Genomic DNA, 21,164 nt, shown 5'->3' with positions numbered 1-21,164 from the left:
AATCGGGAAAAAAAAGTTTTTATGCACAAATTTCAAACTCAAGATTTTTTAGAACTTCAGTGCTCGTGTGAAAGGGCATGTGGATCTGGGATCTGGATCCACGTCTGCTCAGTGAGAAATGGGCCTAAAGGTTCTCTACCCACAGGCAGGAAAAAAAAAACAAGAAAATAAAATGTTTTTTCAGAAGAAATAGAAATGAAGTTAAGAGCTGGTATTGGCTTTGCTTTCAACAATGGAAAGGAGGGTCTCTCCACTTTAGATCCCTTCATCTATTTACTCAGAGGGCAGATTGTTTCTTGGCCAGCATTGTAAAATCCCACCCTTCAACTGATAAGACATCTCTCAGTAGGGGATCTGGAGGAAAATGCTGATAAGGATTTTTTTCCTCTCCCTGGGGATCTGAAAAATAATCTTCCATGGAAAAAAGTGAGGGTAAACCATTTGAAAGTAGATTTATCCTCTGATTTTTTCCCCTTCAAATTTTCCCTGACTTTTCCCAAGTATTTAGAATTTTCCCTGAATTTTGACAAATATTTCATATTTTCCCTGACTTTCCCTGACCGTTTTCCGATTCCCTGACTTTCCAGGTTGCTGGGAACCCTGCAATCAAGTACGGGACTCCAGCACATCACTTATCTTGGATAGGGGTTCCCCATGACGTTGAGACAGCTCTGTATACAAGACCCTGAAGCAGATTTTGTTTATAAAATTTTCATTTATAAATTTATTCAAAAATATATTCAATGACTAGAAAAGGTCACGCAGCATGTTCAGGCCATAAATTGTAAAGGAAATTAGACTAGAACAAGAGGAGAAAAGGAGGAAAACACATAAATCCACTTTTTCTCCTGGATAAGAATCGGCAGGGGATGGGTAGTTCTGGATAAGATAGGAGGCCAAGAGAAGAAGTTTGTTCCAAAGGGGCCATGAGGGAAAAAAGGTTAAGAAATACTGAGGTAGATTACAGGTCACAATACATTTGATTATAATAGTGTGTTTAAGGGAAAAAAAACTGATTTTAATTATCCCCTGATAATATCTGCAACTGTATTATAAACCTAAAGAAACACATAGCATACCTAAGACCAAAAATACTCTTGCAGGAAAAATTAAAGGAAAGTCATGAAAAGAAATACATCTCACATTATAAGCATATTAACCCCCAGATTAGCTTGTCATGCAATTTAATAAAGCTCATTACCTGTAGAACATAGGGACGATTTTGAAGAGCAGCCTCAACTGCGTTTTTGACTGCAGCTCCAGCCACCTCTGTTAAAACTTTTATGGTACCAGGATCGACAGTCTGAAGAGAGAAAAAAAAATCATTATTATACATTTTAGGCCTACTTTCTTTCTTTTTATAATAATACTTCAAACAATGAATACTTTGAATTACAAATTTTTTGTCAAACAAAAATTTTTTTTTGTGGTTTTCAACATAGGTTATAATGAATGCTTTTTGCGGATATGGTTACACAGGCTAACCTAACTCAGCCGTGTTGTGAGTTGAAATTTCATACGAATAATAATCAGAATTACTGTCACTTAATTCATGTATACTTGAGATTCTTTCAGATGTACCCAAACTTCTCTTTCGGAAAATTTTTGAATCATTTCAAGTAACATGAAAAATTAAGCTGAGAGAAAATGCATGGGGCAAAAAAAAGTCTAGACTTGAATACTTTTAATGCAAGACTTTTATTTTAGCACCAAAACTGAACAGACTGGATATTCTAGGAGCTTATCTTTTTCCATCCATCTACATGTATGAGACAGAGAAATGAGCTGACCCAATAACATATGGGGACACCCATGAATCCGATTGGGCTTTTTTTATTTATTTATTCAATATTGCTTGGCCGAGTCCTATACAAGGGAATGCGGTGGTGAAGTTTGACAGAGACAATTGATGTTACAAACGAAATCAGAAACTGTTGTACAATCAATAATGTTTGGTGGGAGGTTGTTCCAGTCAGTTATTGTTTGAGGAAAGAAACTAAATTCGGAACAATCTGTGGATGCAAAAGATGTATTTCAATTTTTTTGAATGGTTATATTGAAGTATCTCATCTTCGTAACGAATATTTATGTGGGTATCTGTCTGGTTTATGTTCAAATCTTCCTGTAAATTCTCATTTATCCAAATGTGAAGGTGTTGATTTTAAGTCTTCAGTCAGTTTTTGTCTGTTTTATAGTGCTTCTTAGCATTTAAAAAAAACTTATCTTTAAACTTTGGACAGTACCTAGAAGGAATGGAAACAACTTTTGGTGGAAACAATATGGGAAATTGTATTTCAGCTAACAGATTAGATTCTGGAAGGAATTATGGGAAACTGTAAAGGACATTATCTTTATTAGCCAAAGTACTGTACAATATTTTACTCATTATTATCTTTTATATATTTCAATAATACTTTTAAAGCACCATTATATCGAATACAAAAATTAAAACATATACCGTATATACTCGTGTATAAGCCAAGTTTTTTGTGTAAAATTCCGTTACTTAAGTGGGAGGTCGGCTTATACTCGGGTCAGTTTTTGAGGAGAAAATATCTACCCCACAATCGCAGTGTTCGAGAAACCGGCATTATTGATATGGGATATGTTCAAACCCCACAGAACCGATAATGTTAAAGCCGATGCAAAGAAATCGAAAACATCATTGACTTTGATACCAGGTGGGCTAATGTCGATTGTACAGCCTTTAGATGTGAGCATCAACAAGCTTTCCAAAGACTATTTGAGGGATTTGTGGATCGAATGGGTGTGTTCTGATGATAAAGAAACCACACAAAAAAAAGTGGTGTCTTGAAGAAACCTGACATTGGCCTAGTATGCCAATGAGTAAATGAGGCGTGGAATTTTGTTTCCACTGAAATTATCATCTAATCCTTCAAAAACTGTTGCATCAGCAATGCAATGGACGGAACTGAAGATGATATCCTCTTTGAAAGTGACAATAGCGATGACAGCCCAGATGAAGATAAAAACGAAGATGCTGTACCCTATGATGATCTGATGGATTACGATGAGCTTGGACACTCAGAAGAAACGGATTAAAAAGTTTGGATCATTTTCTATTGTAAATTTCCGTAAGTTATTCATTTTGCATGAAAATATAAGAATTTTTTTTCTCTGAAATGCATAGATTTTTTTGGTCAGCTTATACACTGGTTTTCAATTTATTACAGTTTTGGTGGTCCTGAAGTGTGGGGGTCAGCTTATACACAAGTATATACGGTATATATATTTCAGTTATGAAAACATGATTGAAATATTATATATTTTAATATTCTGGAAGGAATTATCATTATTAGTTAAAATATATCACTGTACAGTATTTTACTCATTATATTTTATACAGAGTTATCCAAAAGTCACACAACCCACTATAAAACTTTTTTTTCACATTCTACTGATTGTAAATGAAAAGTTTTCTATAGACAGCAGCACTATACTGTTTAAGATGGAAAGTTGTTTTAATTTTTTCATTTTCCATGCTCACTGATACTCTCGGTGGCTCTTTGTTTGTTGTATGATCAAGATGTGTTTTTGCCAGAAGCAAAGAATTTTTATGATTAACCAATGTTTATCAACTCATTCGTTTGAAGCCGTTATTGGGGCACTCAAAAATGAATTCTCAAATGTTTCTGTGGCCAATAAGACAACAATCTTCCGATTGGTGTCCCATTTTCAAGAAACTGGAAATGTTGAAGACAGCAGGCAAAGTGGGGGACCATCTGTACTGAGCCAGCATGGAATGTGCAAACTAAAGGACAAAATGTTGAAATGTTATACAAAATGAGAAAATGGATTACTCCACACACTTTTCGATAATCACTTTATTTCAAAGAGATTGTGGCCACAAACATCACCAGACCTGTCATCCCGATTTTTTCTTGTGGGGACACCTGAAGACAAATGCACGAGAATAATCCCCATTTCATTAATTAAAAAACATTCAACTGATGATTGAAAAGATGATTATCATGAGGAAAGTGGCAAGAAACCTGACAGAAAGATGCTCATTTGATCATTTTTGTTGCACCACAGTCATTTTCTGCTCATGTGGGCTACTTAGACCGGAACCTACAATTTATTGCCGATTCTGAACAGCAGGCTTGTTTTTTTATACTCATTGAGAGGTTGGTGCGCTAACCCCTCGATGGGGGACTCCTTGTGGTAACAATTTTTCCTGCTGTCATGTCGCTTTCTCTGTTGTACCTGCGTCAGGAAGGTTTTTCTGACAAGGACGAACAGGGTATTGAACTTGCGACACCTCTAAACATCCTTTAGTACTTTAGGTGAGTATCTTATCAACCTGGGCTAATACGCCCCAATGCATGCTTGCATTCACGCAAAAGGCTCACAATTTGAATACATGTTGTAACATTTTGAAACAAAGTTTTTGTATCCACAAATGTTGTCTTATTCAAACTATATAGTTTTTTTTATTTATTTCTTGACAGAATTTTAAAAATAAAATATTTTAGGATGGGTTGCATGACTTTTGGATCACCCTGTATTTAAATAATACTTTTAAAGCACCATTATGTCAAATACAAAAATTAAATATATATATATATTTTTTCAATCATAAAAACATGATTAAATGATTAATAATGCTGATACTAATTATACATGCATGAAAATTGCTAAATGTTACCTGCATGGTATGAAATCCATAGTCAGATTTCCATTTGGCCACTGCCTCCTTTTGACTAGAGATTGGTTTGATTGACCTTAGATCAATAAAAAACAGACAATGCTGTAGAATTATATATTTCTAAAATGCATATTGAATTATAAAATAATTTTCACAAAAAGAAAAAAGTATGTGAAAAAAAATTTCATGAATTTTGTATAGAAGTCTCTCTGAAATGTTTGCAAACATAGGATTTTCTATATCACAGGTGTTTGAATTTTTGATGTGAAAAAAAAAGAAATGGTTTTGTACTTTCATATGTTGTATTTGTGAAGAGTATACTAGTATACTCCATTTTTATATTTCTTGAAAATATTCTTACTAATTTTTGAAAAACTGAAAAAACAACAAAAAACAAACAAAACCAGATTGTTAGTTCCAGCGACTAAAAATAAATTAAAATATTCTCTAAAAGGTATTCCAATCATTGTTTCTCGCACCCTTACCTAATATTCAAACATTTTGCAGTATAAAAATTAGTTGCACAATAATTCTAAATTGCCATGGCACACTGACGACTAGGCATAAAATTGGAGACAAATTATTTAGCATACATTGTGTAAAAATATACATACAGGAAAAAAAATTAATAAACTAATACAGTGGAACTTCGACTAATGAGTGTTTTGATACATGAGCAGAAATTAAATTTCACTTATTTATTACTTAAAATCACTTGTTTATTGGGTCAAAATTTAATTTTGACCCAATAAACAAGTGATTTGCATTACAAGCAAAAATTTTGATTTGATATACGAACAATGATTGGCATTACAAGGAAAATTTTTGATTTGATATACGAACAATGATTGGCATTACAAGCAAAAATTTTGATTTGATATACAAGCAACAGATGTGCCAACTTTTGGGATCCCGAAATCCCTCCCTAATTGCAGCACTCATAGACTCAATCAAAATTGTTTTGAAAACCATTTCTTTAATCAATTAAGAAAAAGTTCCATTCCTCTCCCCCCTCCTCCCCCAAAGCATAATGTTTAGCACTGTTCTGCGATGAGCCCTCGGCTGACTGGAAATGTTCTGCTATAAAAATTCCCATACATGTAGCAATGTTTTTTGCACTTTTTCTTAAAAAATTCTTCCAAACTGTTCTGCAGCAGCGGTAATTGTTCTGTGACGTACGTCGCAGATTTCGGCACGTTCTGCTTTGGGGCCTCCCCCACAAGGCAGGTTCTGAATTGCCCCAGAGCAGAATATAATTCAATGTCAGTCTTTCCATGCAGACTAGAGAAATCACATCTACATACTGTTCATAAAACATAAGTGTTTCTTTTCGTTGATGCTATCAGTGATTGATAATCTTGGGTATATGAACTCTTAAAAGCAATTTTTTTTTTATCTTTCTGAAGACATATTTAATCAGAGGAAACAATTAAAAAACTGAATTTTAAACAACTAAATTTTAAATTACAAAATACAAAGCTGCTGACGAAAAAACTTGTGTTCACCACACGGCTGTTAATGAAATACAATACAGGAATTTTGGCAATCAAGGGCATCCCCCTGATAAATGATTGCCGATAAACACTACATAAACAAAGTTACGTCTTTGCTAGTTGCTTAAATGCCATCAACAAGACTTTTTCAGGGCTGCTCAATGGAAATTACCACAACTGTCCTCTATATGGGTGGTTTCGCTACAGATGACCGCAGTCACTGATGTCATGACAATGTGAACGCTTGCGGAAAATCTAATTTTCTGCAAAAATCCAGAGAGCACAGAAGGAAGGGTGAAAAATCTGGAGTCTCCTGCCTAAATCCGGAGAGTTGGCAGGTCTGCCAGCAATGATTGGCATTACAAGAAAAAATTCTGCACTTTGTTTACATGATCACAACTGAATCCGTGTTTCTTCGCTTTTGCTCACTTACATACTGTGGGATAGTAATCTTCAGCAAATATAACAAACCCTACTCTTCTAGAGTTTTGGAAAAAGCCATGAAAAAATTACAAAGTTTTACCTGGACACAGCAAAAACTTGAGATTTTCTATCAACACGATATAGCCAATATAGATATTGTTATAATGACAATTTTTCCCACGACTCTGAGCTGTTGTCATAACAGGCTTTTCACTGTACATACAAACACTTCCTGGCATGCACTAATTCATTAAAAATTCCCCTGAACAATTTTTATAAAGTGAATGTACAGTTTAGTACAAATAACAAACAAAAATCCTGTTGCCAAAACAGGTTTACACCACTATGCACATTTTCCATACAACTACAAAGAAACTGCAGATACTAAATTTGAAAAAACAAAATCCCAAGTATATTCAAATGCAGTTGCTGATGAGGAAATAAAAACATACCAGTTTAAAATAATTACCAAAAAAAATGTCAGTATTCAAAAAAAAGTTTTAAAAGTTTTAAAAAATACAGGGTGGGCAAAAAGTCTGTAGAAACTTTAAAAATTCATAAAAACTGGAAAAATAACCGAAATAAAAACAGTTTGCAGGGTTCGCATCGCTAGGTCACTGGAATTTTTTTTAAGACAGGAAAAACCGTAAAAAACAGCCTGATAGGTGGTGCTGACATACACAAGTCACAGAAAAGATATGCAAATAACAAGCAGAATGTCTCCAAATTGTTCATTACAGCAGTATGTGTTCCACATGACCACCACCACAGGGGATACCACATTGCAGGCGAGTCCTAAATCTAGCAACGGCCAAGTACAGTAGGTGCGGATGTATACATGATATCTATCTGTGAATCGCATCTTTCAGTTCTAACAGATTGGATGGACCAGATTGACATACCCGGAATTTCAAGTCTGCCGGTATCAAATCTGGAGACAGAGGAGGCCATGGGAACCTGCAACGCCTGCTAATGATTTTGTCTTCCACAAAGGTCTGTATAGGAATGCCTTGACTGGAGTAGCAGTGTGACTAGTTGCCCCATCTTGCATAAACGTGAAGGTAAGAAGCACATCTTTCAAGCAAACAAAACATTGCTGGATTTGTAACTCGCCTGCAATGTGTTATCCCCTGCGGTGGTGGTCACATGGAACACATACTGCTGTAATAAATGATTTGGAGGCATTCTATTCGTTATTTGCGCATCTTTTCTTTGACTTGTGTACATCAGCTCCACCTATTAGCTGTTTTTTTTAGGGGTTTTTCCTGTCAAAAAAAATTCCTGTGACCTAGCAATACTAACCCTGAAAACCGTTTTTTATTCATTTTTAAAGTTTCTACAGACTTTTTGCCCCTCTGTATTAATAACAACATACTTATTCTCTGCAACAGCATTCTTTTGTCTGTTATCTCCAGTTTTGATTCCCTTGATGCTGGAGTTACCTTCACTTTCCGAAAACCTCCTCTCTGCATTCAGAAGTACTTTATGACTTAATTTAGTATTATAGCCAGTGGGAGCATCTACACTGCTTACATCATTAGAAGATGCGCCAGAGGAATTTGTTTTATCTTTATTAGAATCTAATGGTAAATCTTCAGATACTTGATCACTATCTTTTGAAAGAATTCTAGATTCTCCTACGGTAACATAATTATCTAGAAACTCTGCTATTGTATCAGTATATTTTGGACTCTCTTCAGTGACTTCCTCAGACTTTTTTGAGTTTTTGTTACTTTGATAAGACTTGACAACTTCATCAGAAATGGTTCGACTTGAGCTTTTTTGAATTTTACTTTGAGGTCTACTACCACGACTGCTCCGAATACTTGATCCTTCCTTACTACTTGGAACAACTTCTTCAACAGATGTACCAGATTTCTCACTTCTGTTCACAAAGCTTTCTAAAGTGTCAGCACTCGATTTGTTACTGGCAATGTCAATGCCTTGCTTGTCATCAGAACTTGATTTCATGGTACGAATATCCATTTCTTCCGCAACAGTCATTTTCTTAGAGGAAGAATTTGACTGAAGGGAAACAGGAGGAGGAGTGAGCGTATGTTCCTCGGATACCCTGTCTTCAAATATCTCACTTTCAGAAGATGTTTGCACTTTTTCTGAGCCAACGCCAGCTACAAAGAGAGCTTGTTTGATACCCTTGTCAATAGGTTTGAAAGACTCAATGGACTTTGACTCTTTCAGAACAGCAGTAGTTTTGACAGTTCTCTGTTCGGCAGAAGTATCTCCATGATCAGTAGCTTCCTCTGCATTAACTGCAGGTTCTGAAGAAAAATCTGTTGTATATGATGGTCTTTCATCAGAAGAATGTGCAGCATCTGCTGCTGGCTGAACAGGTTCAGGCGTAACTGAGCCAAATTCGTCAGATGATGCATACAAAATTGAGTCCAATGGCATCAAAGGAATGACTGAAAATGATTTTTAAAAATTATGAAACAGCCAATAACATGTATGAGTTTATTAACCATTTAGTTTAGTTAAATTTAATTATCATACATTATATTATCAATTTAATTATCTTTTTTTTTAAAACACACATGGAAAGAAACAAAAATAAAAATTTTGTATTCGTAAGAAATTTCTTAATTTATATGAATTATGACTTTTCAAGGTATTCTCCCACTTCCATCAGCATGAAATTATGATAAAAATTATTACAGCAAAACTTATCTGATAAGGGGTATGATCGGTTATTTTGCAATAAAAATAGACCAGCAGGTGAGTTATGCTAGGCTTCGTGTCATATTTTTGACCAACAATCAAATAGGATGTTTTTATGAGTAAGTGAAGGGCTATTTTTCCCCCTTTGTTTTGACATGAATATGTCTTTTAAATCATCTGATACTGAGAGAATTCACAAAAAGTTGCGTGCTGCAATTCTTGAATTGCCTGTATCTCAGGAAGTATACAAGTCAAAAGCAATGGTATCATCAGATTCACATTGCAAAGGTGCATTCAATGATATCACTCCGGTTTTAATACCTCTTTCTGTCTAGGTACCAGGCCCACTACCTCCATTCATAAGAAATTGTTTTACGTTATATCTTGAGCAATTCACAATGAAAATAGGCTGCACTGGTATCGTTTCTTAGCTATTTCAAAGACAAAGCTTGTGATTACGTCAGTACCTACTACACGATTCAAGGCACAAAAAACTTATTCAAGTCAAAACTTGCAGCCGTGCTGATGACAAAGCCTACACAAATTTTTTTTTTAATTTTTTCACGTGCGTATGGAAGATAATAAAGTAAAGCCATTTTACAATCTCGCAAGATGATTCAAACAGGACCTACAGATAAAATTTGGAGCTGAATCTGAATGCTTGGATGTGCATGAAAAATGTTCAATTCAGTCATAAGTAACATATAATCAAAAAGTTTTATGGTTTGATTTATCACTGAAAAAAGTTTGAGACCCACATGAATTTTATTCAATGATCTCTTAACTTTGAAGTGGGCAGCTAAGCTCCTAGACTTACACAAAAAATTAAATAATAATAGAATAGTTTTTTATAATTACTAATTAAAAAAATTAAGGATTAGCTGCTTATTTCACTTTATTCTAGCAAAGACAAGGGGAGAGGGAAAAGATGGAATGGAGGGAAAAAGCAAGGGGGGAAGCAGGAAAGAAAACAGCTAAATCCTATTACCCAAAGGCTTTCTTTTCCATGTATTGATGAAGTTATATGGATCTGGTTTTCCCTTGGCTAAAAACAAATCTGGTTTATCTGCATCTTGCTTGTCACCATCTGTCAATGTCACAGACTTCAAAAAGAAAAAATATATATATATCAGCAAAAGTATATGGTGATCATCAAAAGTTTGCCCATTCCAATGAAATTTAGAAATCACATCATACACAGTTAAATAAGCTGAATGAGTAAGCTTATACTGAAAGTTTTGCTATAATGAGTGGCATGTAAGAGATTTTCAAAGAGCCAATGTTAAAGATTGGATATATAACTATATTATTGCCAACATATAAACATTAATCTGAAGTACTTCTAACAACAAACGGACACAAAAATGACAGTTATATTTACCCTTATCTTCTTATTTTTAATCTTCCTCACTATATGTACTAGATACAAGACTATATCATTCTACTTTTGTCTCTCTCAGTGGCTAAGTGACCACAGCCACTGTCAGAGCTTATTTAACAAAAACTTAGTTTAAATGCAATTCAGAACGGCTGAACAAATTGGGTTAAAAACTTTGACAAGCAATAAAATATTAATAGTCCATATAGCCATGAAATTGAGCAGTGATATAATCCCCAAAGCAGAATATGCCGAAATCTGCTACGTACATCACAGAACAATCAGTGCTACTGCAGAACAATCTCAAAGAATTCTAAGAAAAGTGTAGAAAACACTATTATGGGAATTTTTACTGCAGAAAATTTTCCAGTCAGCTGAGGGCTTATTGCAGAACAATGCAAAACATTCCTCTTTCGGAGATATAATGATTGAAAATATCAAATGTTTGGTCGTCTGGCTGAATTACTTTTGAGAATATGAAATTTTATGCTAAAATGTCTTTAGGGAAATCAACTGCTGAATAAAAATCAATTCCATGACTAAAGTTCTGTTCATTTGCTAATATTAGAATGAAACGATCTAAAAGATTTTTCGATACAAATAATGATAAATATAATAAAGCAGAAATTTTGAACAGTTTCTAACCTGAAAGAGCAAATAACTGAAAGTTTGCTTATAATTAGAGGCCTTTTAGAACAGCAATTTGCATTGTTATTGTGAGAGAGCTCTCGTTATAAGACTTTTATTATACATATTTGTTACGCTGTTGGAGGCGCGACGTCGTTCGGTAGGCTAGCTCACAAGTTGAATACAGCGATTGTTAATTATTTACATGTTTTATTTACAATTTATACAACCATTATAACTTTAACGGCAGGAGCGTGTGACAGACGTACGGAGAAGCCAAATGCAAAACAAACAATAATGATAGTCGGCTTTGACTACATAAAAATAGACATGTTGCCACACTCACATAAACAGGGCTCAGCACGGATCATGGCCTCAAAACTAGTGAAAATAGTGACCAAAATATTTAAAAAAGTGGCCAAATAGTGACCAAAATGTTTAAAAAGAGACCCAATAGTGACCAAAATAATTTTAGAAAGAGACCAAATGGACAATGAATTTTGATTATTACCAAATTGAATGAATTGAAATTGAATTTAGTTTTCACTAAACTTTGTATTTCAATGGAGCTCATCGAAATTGCTTTTTTTACATATAGTAGTGTGAAATAAATCAAACTCGAATGCATTCTGCTAACCAGAAAAGTTTTGAATAACTTATCAAATTTATCAACAACTATGTGTGAGAGTGTAACATTACATCCTTTCTAAGTAACAGTAGTAATGCCTTTCCCCCCCCCATAGGGGCCGTTCAAGTATTACGTCATCATAGATGGGGGGAGGGGGGTTTCCGATTTGCTGACTTTTGATGACAAGGGGGGAGGCTGAATAATGCTTACGTCATCAACCACCCTTTATGAAAATATGAGTTAGGATTCGGGGGGGGGGGGGGGCAGAGCTGATGACGAAATTTTGTTGACAAGGGGGGGGGTCAAAAATGGCTAAAAATTTGCTTATATAATACTTGAATGGCCCATATTGCTATCCACAACCCATCTTAAAATCAATTTAAGCAGGAAAAACTTCAAAACGGGAAAAAATTTTCACATTCAAAGAAGGAAAAAAAAAAAAAAAAATACAAAATTTGATGAGAGAATTTGTCCCATCTACATTCTAGTGAATTTTTCATTATGTTATGCTATGAATGACAGTATACAAAATGTACTCAAACTTTTTTTAACTAGTACAAATTGATTTACATAATTAGGTTTGTATAATATCTTCCAACAAATTTTAAGAAATTTACTATAATGATTGATTTTAAAAAAAACTAAAATTACATTTTTAACAATATTATTTTAAATTATTAAATTAAAATATTACTTAAACTACTGAATTAAATAAATTATTTAAATTATTAAATTAACTAAATTATTTTAATTGTTAGGGGCCGTTCAAGTATTACGTCATCATCGATGGGGGGGGGGTTTATGACTTGCTGACTTTTGATGACAAGGGGGGAGGGGGGTTTCGATAATGCTTACATCATCAACCACCCTTTATGAAAATATGAGTTAGGATTCAGAGGGGCAGAGCTGATGACGAAATTTTGCTGACAAGGGGGGGAGGGAGGGGGGTCAAAAATGGCTAAAAATTTGCTTACGTAATACTTGAACGGCTCCTTATACGTTGAGGGAGGGCAATCCATCCTCCCCCCCAAAGTCAATGGCAGAGCCTACTGATGTATACATGATGTATATCAATTGTCATCTCCCGCACCTCTAAGACCTTCAAGTCTATCTGCACCTATGGCTGGACTGGGAAGGGTGCGTGGGTCTACTCTTTCACAGGCGGAGGAGGTTCCAAAATAATACTGCCCTTGGGTGAGGGAGAAAACAAATCAGTTTTGAAATTGTTTGGTTTTTGAGAGAAAAATTTGTAAATATATATTTTCCTTTTTTTTTGCACACAACATACACCCCTGCAAAAACAACATTTACTACTTTACCCAGAAACAATATAATTTTGCCCCCCCCCCCGTAATTTTTAACAGAAAAAGACTCCGCGGTCTTCCCCGGTAAATTTCCCATGAACCTTGTAAGCACCAACGTGGCGACTTTTTTCCGCGCCAACCAATCGCCGTTTTTTCGGCGGTCAATTCTAGATGGCTGACAAAGGGAACATAAAATTACAAAAAAATATATAATTTATATATGACATGAATGTCGCTCTCCACTTGTTAATACAAGATATACAGAAGACTGGATGTTGTGAAGATATTTATTATTTCAGATGTTAATTTTTTAAGGAAGGAAAAAACTCATCTCTGCCTCTACCGGGAGTCGAACCCGGGTCCCTCGATTGCCGGACGAGTGCTCTGACCACTAAGCTACAGAGGAGATAGAGATTTTCCTTCGCTAGAGCGTATATATGCCGAACGGAACCGTGCAATGGACGGTGAAACCGATCAGCTAATAGCTCATGGACGACGAGCCACCAGAGGGCTATATATATGACATGAATGTCGCTCTCCACTTGTTAATACAAGATATACAGAAGACTGGATGTTGTGAAGATATTTATTATTTCAGATGTTAATTTTTTAAGGAAGGAAAAAACTCATCTCTGCCTCTACCGGGAGTCGAACCCGGGTCCCTCGATTGCCGGACGAGTGCTCTGACCACTAAGCTACAGAGGAGATAGAGATTTTCCTTCGCTAGAGCGTATATATCCTCTGTAGCTTAGTGGTCAGAGCACTCGTCCGGCAATCGAGGGACCCGGGTTCGACTCCCGGTAGAGGCAGAGATGAGTTTTTTCCTTCCTTAAAAAATTAACATCTGAAATAATAAATATCTTCACAACATCCAGTCTTCTGTATATCTTGTATTAACAAGTGGAGAGCGACATTCATGTCATATATATAGCCCTCTGGTGGCTCGTCGTCCATGAGCTATTAGCTGATCGGTTTCACCGTCCATTGCACGGTTCCGTTCGGCATATATACGCTCTAGCGAAGGAAAATCTCTATCTCCTCTGTAGCTTAGTGGTCAGAGCACTCGTCCGGCAATCGAGGGACCCGGGTTCGACTCCCGGTAGAGGCAGAGATGAGTTTTTTCCTTCCTTAAAAAATTAACATCTGAAATAATAAATATCTTCACAACATCCAGTCTTCTGTATATCTTGTATTAACAAGTGGAGAGCGACATTCATGTCATATATATAGCCCTCTGGTGGCTCGTCGTCCATGAGCTATTAGCTGATCGGTTTCACCGTCCATTGCACGGTTCCGTTCGGCATATATACGCTCTAGCGAAGGAAAATCTCTATCTCCTCTGTAGCTTAGTGGTCAGAGCACTCGTCCTGCAATCGAGGGACCCGGGTTCGACTCCCGGTAGAGGCAGAGATGAGTTTTTTCCTTCCTTAAAAAATTAACATCTGAAATAATAAATATCTTCACAACATCCAGTCTTCTGTATATCTTGTATATAATTTATAACATGAATCAACCAAATATGCGGCAATATGCGAAAATCGATAGAAATATATCGGGAAATACGGAAAATTAGGATAAAATGAACACAAAAATCGAATCAACGACATACGAGGTTTATAAATGCGGTTGATAGAGTTTATGGATTGTGCTGTCAGGGCTACCTATTTTAGCGCGAATATAGTCGCCACGTTAGCTCGGACTCCTCCCGTAATTTTCAAAGAACAAAAACAGTGAATTCGCCCCCACCCGGGGCACTCGATTTACCATGGCAGTAATACGATATTTTTTCTGGAGGGGAAATGTAATTTTACTGCCCCTTGACTGTGAAATACGATAATTTTGCAAAGGAATTTATTTCCTTTTCTTAAATATACCATTCCATCAAAAATTCCATTCGAGGCATTGCCCCCCCCCCCCAGTTTTGGATTTGATCACGGTATGTAGCAACCCGGGCAAAAGTACGTACGAAAATTTACTATCGCCCGGGGCCGGTATCCATTTTTAATAACGGAAAAAAGAGTAAACTCGGCACCCTTCCTCGTTCAACACCCGTGGAACCAGACCCCGCCCTCTCCTATTGCGGTCATAACAGCGACTCGACACAAAAACGTTGTAATAACTTCCGAGGTCTGAAAAGGGGATTTTTTTACACAACACCGAGAATGGAGCGCAATATGTCGATATTAAGTCAACAATCAGCATCGTGAAGATGCTCTAAATTAAGTTACGACCAGAAGCGGATAAAGGTCAGTTGATGACGGCCCGGGCTTAAAAAAAAATTAATATTACGCCACTTAAATTAGGAAAAAAGTATAAAGTAGGGGCCAAAGGCGCGGTCGGTGTGCCCACCGTTAAATCCGCCTCTATATACGGCTCGCATGCACGTTAACTGAGTTTTCATCAGCCTGATGACCAATTTTCATCTGATTTGGTTAAACTAAACGTTGAATCCGAAGGTTTTTAACAACTGGCTGTTGCGAAGATATATTTTGGAAAGAAAAAATTCAACCGGAAAGTGAAAGGACGTGGGTTCGATTCCCAACAGGGGCAGCTGAAATTTTCTCTCTTTCCAAAATATATCTTCGCAACAGCCAGTTGTTAAAAACCTTCGTATGGTAGCAGAGAGTGACGTCCTCCTTCCATAAACGTTGAATTGCAGGATTCTGTGATCTTATCATAAATAGTTCTCCTTTCGATCATATCTGGGGCTACGGTTTCTTGCTGAGATTTAAATCCAGTTAGAAAAATAGTATGAATTTTATTTCTAGATAGATCGCGATTTTCAGTCGGATGATATTTTATTTTATTGTAAGTAAATTCAAAATACTTGCGAGCTTCTTTAACGTTGGCCAGCTACAAGAGTATTCTCCAAAGCGTACTAATAATACGCTTAATACGTATTAATAGTACGCATCTTTAATATGTGCGCTTTGGTATTCTCCCGCTGCGCGTAAGTTAGTTTCTGCACGGGCTCTCTTTATAAACTCGCTCAATGTAAATGAGCCTTTAAATCGTCATTTCAAATATTTAAAAAAATTAATGAAAGTAACGATAGAACAAACAACAAATGTAACTTGCTCGATGCTCCAAGAAAGGAATTTGGCCCTTAGGACTAAAACTTTTTAAAACAAATAAAATAAAGGATCAATTTTAAAATAAGATGAAAATGAAAGAATGAGTGGGGAAATAAGAAAGAATGGTAGTAGAGGAGGGGAAAAAATTCTTTGTTGTAAATACGCCTTTTACGCTATTTTTTTCCGACCGGCTTTTCCATAAAATGACGACTCTTAACTATAAGGAGCTTTCTTTCCAAGCGCCTTGAAATCAAGTTATGCTGACGTCACACGGTATGCTCCCGAGAAGATAAAGACGCCTTCATATATATATAGGGGTTCCTTGTACGATCGTAGTTCAATGAAGGGAGGGAGAAAATTAGCGACCTTGAACCGGTAAAGTTCCTCCTTGAAGAAAAGAAAAAACACTGACAGCCGAAAAGCGCGCGAGACCGAGGTTTTTTTGCTAAAAAAAGTGGAAAAAGTGACCTGGGCCCGAAAATAGGTAATAAAAGTGACCAGCTTCTAAAAAAGTTACTTTTAGGGGAAAAAGTGACCCGTGCCGAGCCCTGCATAAATAATAATAAACATATTTGGAAAAAAATAATTATTTCTACATATTTAAATAGAAAATACAGAAATAAGATGCAATAGCTCTAAAAAATTCATGCTTCAAAATTAAAAAAAAGAAAAGAAACACTTCTATTTAGCCATGAAACAATGGATGTAAAGAAAATTTAAAATGCAACTGCATTTGCAAAATGCAAGTTTTTCTAAGTTGTTGTTATAACAGACTTCTCATTATAAGCGGATATTTTTTGCAACATTATTTCTCCAAATCACTCATTATATCAAGACTGTCGTTATAAGCCATACTCGTTATAACAGACCTTTACTGTACTTATAAGAGATCTTACTTGATTATTGTCAGGAACCATAGAATCAATTTTTCCATTATTGTTGAAAAACTCTGCAACTTTTGTAGAGTATTCTTCCATCAGAAGTGATATACGATTTTTCTTCAGCTGAACTTGATTGTTTTCACAGCCTTGAAAATAAATTGTTACAGAAACAAGTTATTGAAAAGACTTGAAATACAGTTAAAAGGCATAGAGACTCTTCATCATTAGAGCATATTTTCCTGGGATCGAACGAGGGAATGACATTTTATTACACAGAAATACAATAACAAGACACAAAAATGTAACTTTTTAAACATACGTAAATGTTTCACAAGTATAGCAAGTTACACTTGTCCAAGTTACACTAAAGTATCGGTATGGCTAAGCTTGTTTTTGAAAAAGTTTCCAAAAAGTTTCAATTCATAAAAAAAGTACATGCAGGAAAAAACTTTGTATTTTGAGAGAAAAATGAATAAAGCCAATAAGAATTATTGAGTTTTGAGTTAAAGCTATATCATAGCTGCCAAGTCTCCCGAATTTTTCGGGAATCTCCCGAATTTTAGCTTCATCGCTCAACCTCCCGAAAAGTTCTTAAATCTCCCGAATTTTTATGAAAATAACAAAAATCCCTAATTGTCCCTAAAAATTCCCTACTTCATTAAAAAAAAATCCCCGCTTATGAAAACAATCCCTAAGGAATTTCTTGTGGACATGAAGCCTCTTTTTTTTCCCTTTCGAAATGACGTCACACGTCGTAAATGGGGAAATTCCCTTTTTAAGGAAGTTTTACAAACCCTCTGATGGTAACAAGAAATTGTTTGTCTTATCGTGCAGGGAAATGGCTTAGCAGCCAATAGTCCTGGATAATAATTGAAGATTCTAGTGACGCGCATATGGTCAAAATTTCTTTTGTTTAAGTTACGTACGTGCGATATAACAAAGCATGAATAATGATAAGCAAAAACATATTTAACCAATTTTAAAGACACTTATTCCGATGAATTTCCTTTCATCAAATGTTCCAGAAGAGGGCTGACTTTTCCTTTTTGTACAAGTTGTGTTACGGACATAAACATCGGTCATGGAAAGACTGCCATCATCAGTCGTGAAGTGAAAAAAAAACATCAAGCAAGTGTCACAAAAAGTCAGTGTTCTTCAAAAATTGCCGGTGTTTTCCTTCATCTTCCGATGATTTTGAGGTCATTCGCGCAGAATGTTTGTTCACAGCGTTTCTGATTGAACACAATATTTATTTTTACATCATTGAAGTTTTGGCCTCCGATTTCACTTGTTTTTTTGCGTAGGAATTTTATTCCCAAGGGTTTAACTTCCATGTGTGTAAAATCCCTATTTTAATTTGACTTTAGTAGGGATTTTATTCCCTTCACTTTTGTGTTTTGAAAATCCCTATTTTATTTGGAAAAATCCCTATTGTATTTATTAGGGAGTGGTTTTAGCATAAAATACGGGTTTGCGCGAAAATCTCCCGAATTTTCATTTTCAAAAGTTGGCAGCTATGCTATATTTGCAAACAATTGTTGCATGTGCCAAGCACAGTTCCCTTTCTGTGTTCAAAATTTTTATATATATATGGATAACAACATCCATTACCAGAAAATAAAAGATAAAAAATTTATACACACTTTTTCTTGTGGCAACAGAATCCTTTGATGGTCCAGCTTTTTTCACAGCATCAGTTGGATCTGGAGGCTTACTCAAAATTTGATTATTGATATCTCGACTATAATGTGATTCAGATCTTGTTCTATTTCCTTTCAGCTTCGAATGATCTATTTTTGATTTTACTTGGCCATTTGATCTTGAAGCTTGGAAAGAACGAAATACTAATAAATTGAGAATAAAATTCTAAGAAAGATTCTTGATTCTTATTCAAAATTTAATTAACACACAAAGACAAAACAGTTAACACAGACACATTCTGTGTTAACTGTGTTAACACATATTACATAAACAAATTAGTTAATATTTTACCAAAGAGATCATATGATCCATTCAGGGTTCATAAAAAGATTTCAAGAAAGATTTTTCTCAATCCTTATTTTTAAGAACAATTCAAAAGGTGATCAATCTTTCTTGCGAACAGAGTGAATGAATTAGTGGTTTAGAGTCCAGTGGCTCTCAAACTTTTTTGACCCACAGTTCCAGGAAAAGTCAATAGATATTGTGCATTCATAAAAGAACCAAATAGGCACAAACATAAAAATCTACAGCTGGTCATGATGCCCCTAACAAAGGTTCGGCCAGCAATACCCCTAGGAGTTGCAACATACACTTACAATAACACTCAATCAACACTAGTAATGAATGCTTATTACAATTAGGGTTTTAGATAAAAAATTTCATCATTTATCACTTCATTTCAGTTTCGATGAATATAAAATGTTTTGTTCTACAAACACTGATTGAAAACAAATAACAATTAGGAAGCAAAATAGATGGAATGTTGAAATACTCACAAGTTTTAAGAGAATCCTTTTCTGAAACTTCAATCCTCTTGGCATTTAAATTGTTATCTGATGCATCTAAACTAGGAATTCCAGTCAGGGAATCATCTTCACTCTCGACTTTACCACTATCTGTTTTTCTTTTCTGGTCAACAGCGTTACTAGATTTTGTTTTGATACTTTTATGAGTCTCTCGATGTTGTGTTACTTCGAACATTTCACTTGATTTCTTGCTTACATTTTCACAAATTCCATTAGAGCTAGACTCTTTCTCCTGTTTATTTACCAAATTTTTATCTTGAGTTGTTCCCTGTTTTGTCACTGTGGGTGTGAAAGCTTTTTCGGCAAAAGAAGGTGACACTTCAGTTTTAGATGCTGGCCCCTCAAAGTCAGTAGAGCTTGGCTCTCCAAGTGGTTCAGGTGTTGCTACAAATTTCACTTGCGTTTCATCTGCCTTCATTTGCAAATTCTTTTCTTTCTCATCAGAAAACTGTTTTGCATGTTCTGATTGAGAGTCATTCTTACTGACTTTTGTAATAGGTTTAGCCTTAAACTTGTTAGACTTTAAACCTAGGTTAGGAGGAGATGTATCATTTTCTTTGGGATTTTTGTAAATTACCTTTTGAGTATTTCTTGTAGGAACCTAAGAAATTCAAATAAAATGAATACAAACATTCAAATCTACAAAATTTGAAAATTACAGTAGATCAATAACACAAATTAATACAAATTTGTATACATGGAAAAAACACAAAATAAATAATTTGGGGGGGGGAATCACTGTCAGCTTGGAGGTGTTTTAGTATTTAGCATTAACAGGCCAATAAGAAACAAACGAATCTACATAAAACTCATGACATTCATCGTGCAACCACCATTCATTAAATTGAATGAATTAATTCTCTGACACCTCGTTTGGTTTGCAATTTTAATGCAAAAAAAATGAGCATTAGTAAAGAAAAATTAACTAATCATTATAGTATGTATAAAAAGAATTATAGCAATTATAACAGAGAATTTGCAAAATGTGCCCAATCCTTCTCGGTAAAAATTTAAAAATATAAATTTAGACATTCGATTTTTTTTTTATTCATTCAGTTTATTTCCCTTTCAATGAATTTGGGAAAAAGCTACGAATTCAAAAACAAAAACCAATTCACAAAGGGATAATTTCCCTCATGGATAAAGCTATGAAAAAGAAAAACATTAATACAGAACACAATCATTTTACACTTACAGTTCGTAGCATCCCAAGTTTAACTGAGGTCGGATTAGCTTTGGATTTAGCAGATATTTTGCGCCTTTGAAATTCATAAAGTTTCTTTAGTCTTTCATTTTTTGTACGCTGCGCTTCCATCATTTTTTGCTGCTCTTCTATTTGTTTCTTTCTTCTCTGACTTTGCTGTTCTTTTATATACTGCTGAACTTTCTCCCTGTCATAATGCCGAGCTTTTGATGCTGATGAATGTTGCTCTGGAATGACAGTTTCACATTTAAAACAAAAGTTTTATGGAAAATATTTTGTTATTAAAATTGTTTTCTCCTG

At 35.2% G+C, this 21,164-nt stretch overlaps 1 protein-coding gene and 1 non-coding gene across 3 annotated transcripts in view; one reads left to right on the top strand and one right to left on the bottom strand.

Annotated features, from left to right (window-relative positions):
• The window catches only part of LOC149083880 (uncharacterized), a 94,971-nt gene that overhangs the window by 49,007 nt on the left and 24,800 nt on the right, over nucleotides 1-21,164 (bottom strand). For both annotated transcript variants that reach the window (XM_089234253.1, XM_089234254.1), the window contains exons 13-20: nucleotides 20,856-21,091; nucleotides 19,631-20,261; nucleotides 18,797-18,979; nucleotides 17,169-17,299; nucleotides 10,250-10,364; nucleotides 7,961-9,008; nucleotides 4,670-4,745; nucleotides 1,202-1,303 (exon numbers count right to left, since the gene is read on the bottom strand). In XM_089234253.1, coding sequence (XP_089090379.1) covers nucleotides 1,202-1,303; nucleotides 4,670-4,745; nucleotides 7,961-9,008; nucleotides 10,250-10,364; nucleotides 17,169-17,299; nucleotides 18,797-18,979; nucleotides 19,631-20,261; nucleotides 20,856-21,091 — 2,522 coding nt within the window. The remainder of the gene's footprint in view (nucleotides 1-1,201; nucleotides 1,304-4,669; nucleotides 4,746-7,960; nucleotides 9,009-10,249; nucleotides 10,365-17,168; nucleotides 17,300-18,796; nucleotides 18,980-19,630; nucleotides 20,262-20,855; nucleotides 21,092-21,164) is intronic.
• TRNAA-UGC (transfer RNA alanine (anticodon UGC)) lies at nucleotides 14,534-14,605 on the top strand. Its single transcript has one exon. It is a non-coding gene; the product is annotated as a tRNA-Ala (tRNA).

This window comes from Pholcus phalangioides, unplaced genomic scaffold (assembly GCF_987345545.1).
Source record: "Pholcus phalangioides strain wild (caught in Gottingen) unplaced genomic scaffold, Ppha-v1.0 ptg000008l_1, whole genome shotgun sequence".
In the NCBI taxonomy this organism is placed as follows: Eukaryota; Metazoa; Arthropoda; class Arachnida; order Araneae; family Pholcidae; genus Pholcus; species Pholcus phalangioides.
This window is presented reverse-complemented; position numbering and strand designations above follow the sequence as displayed.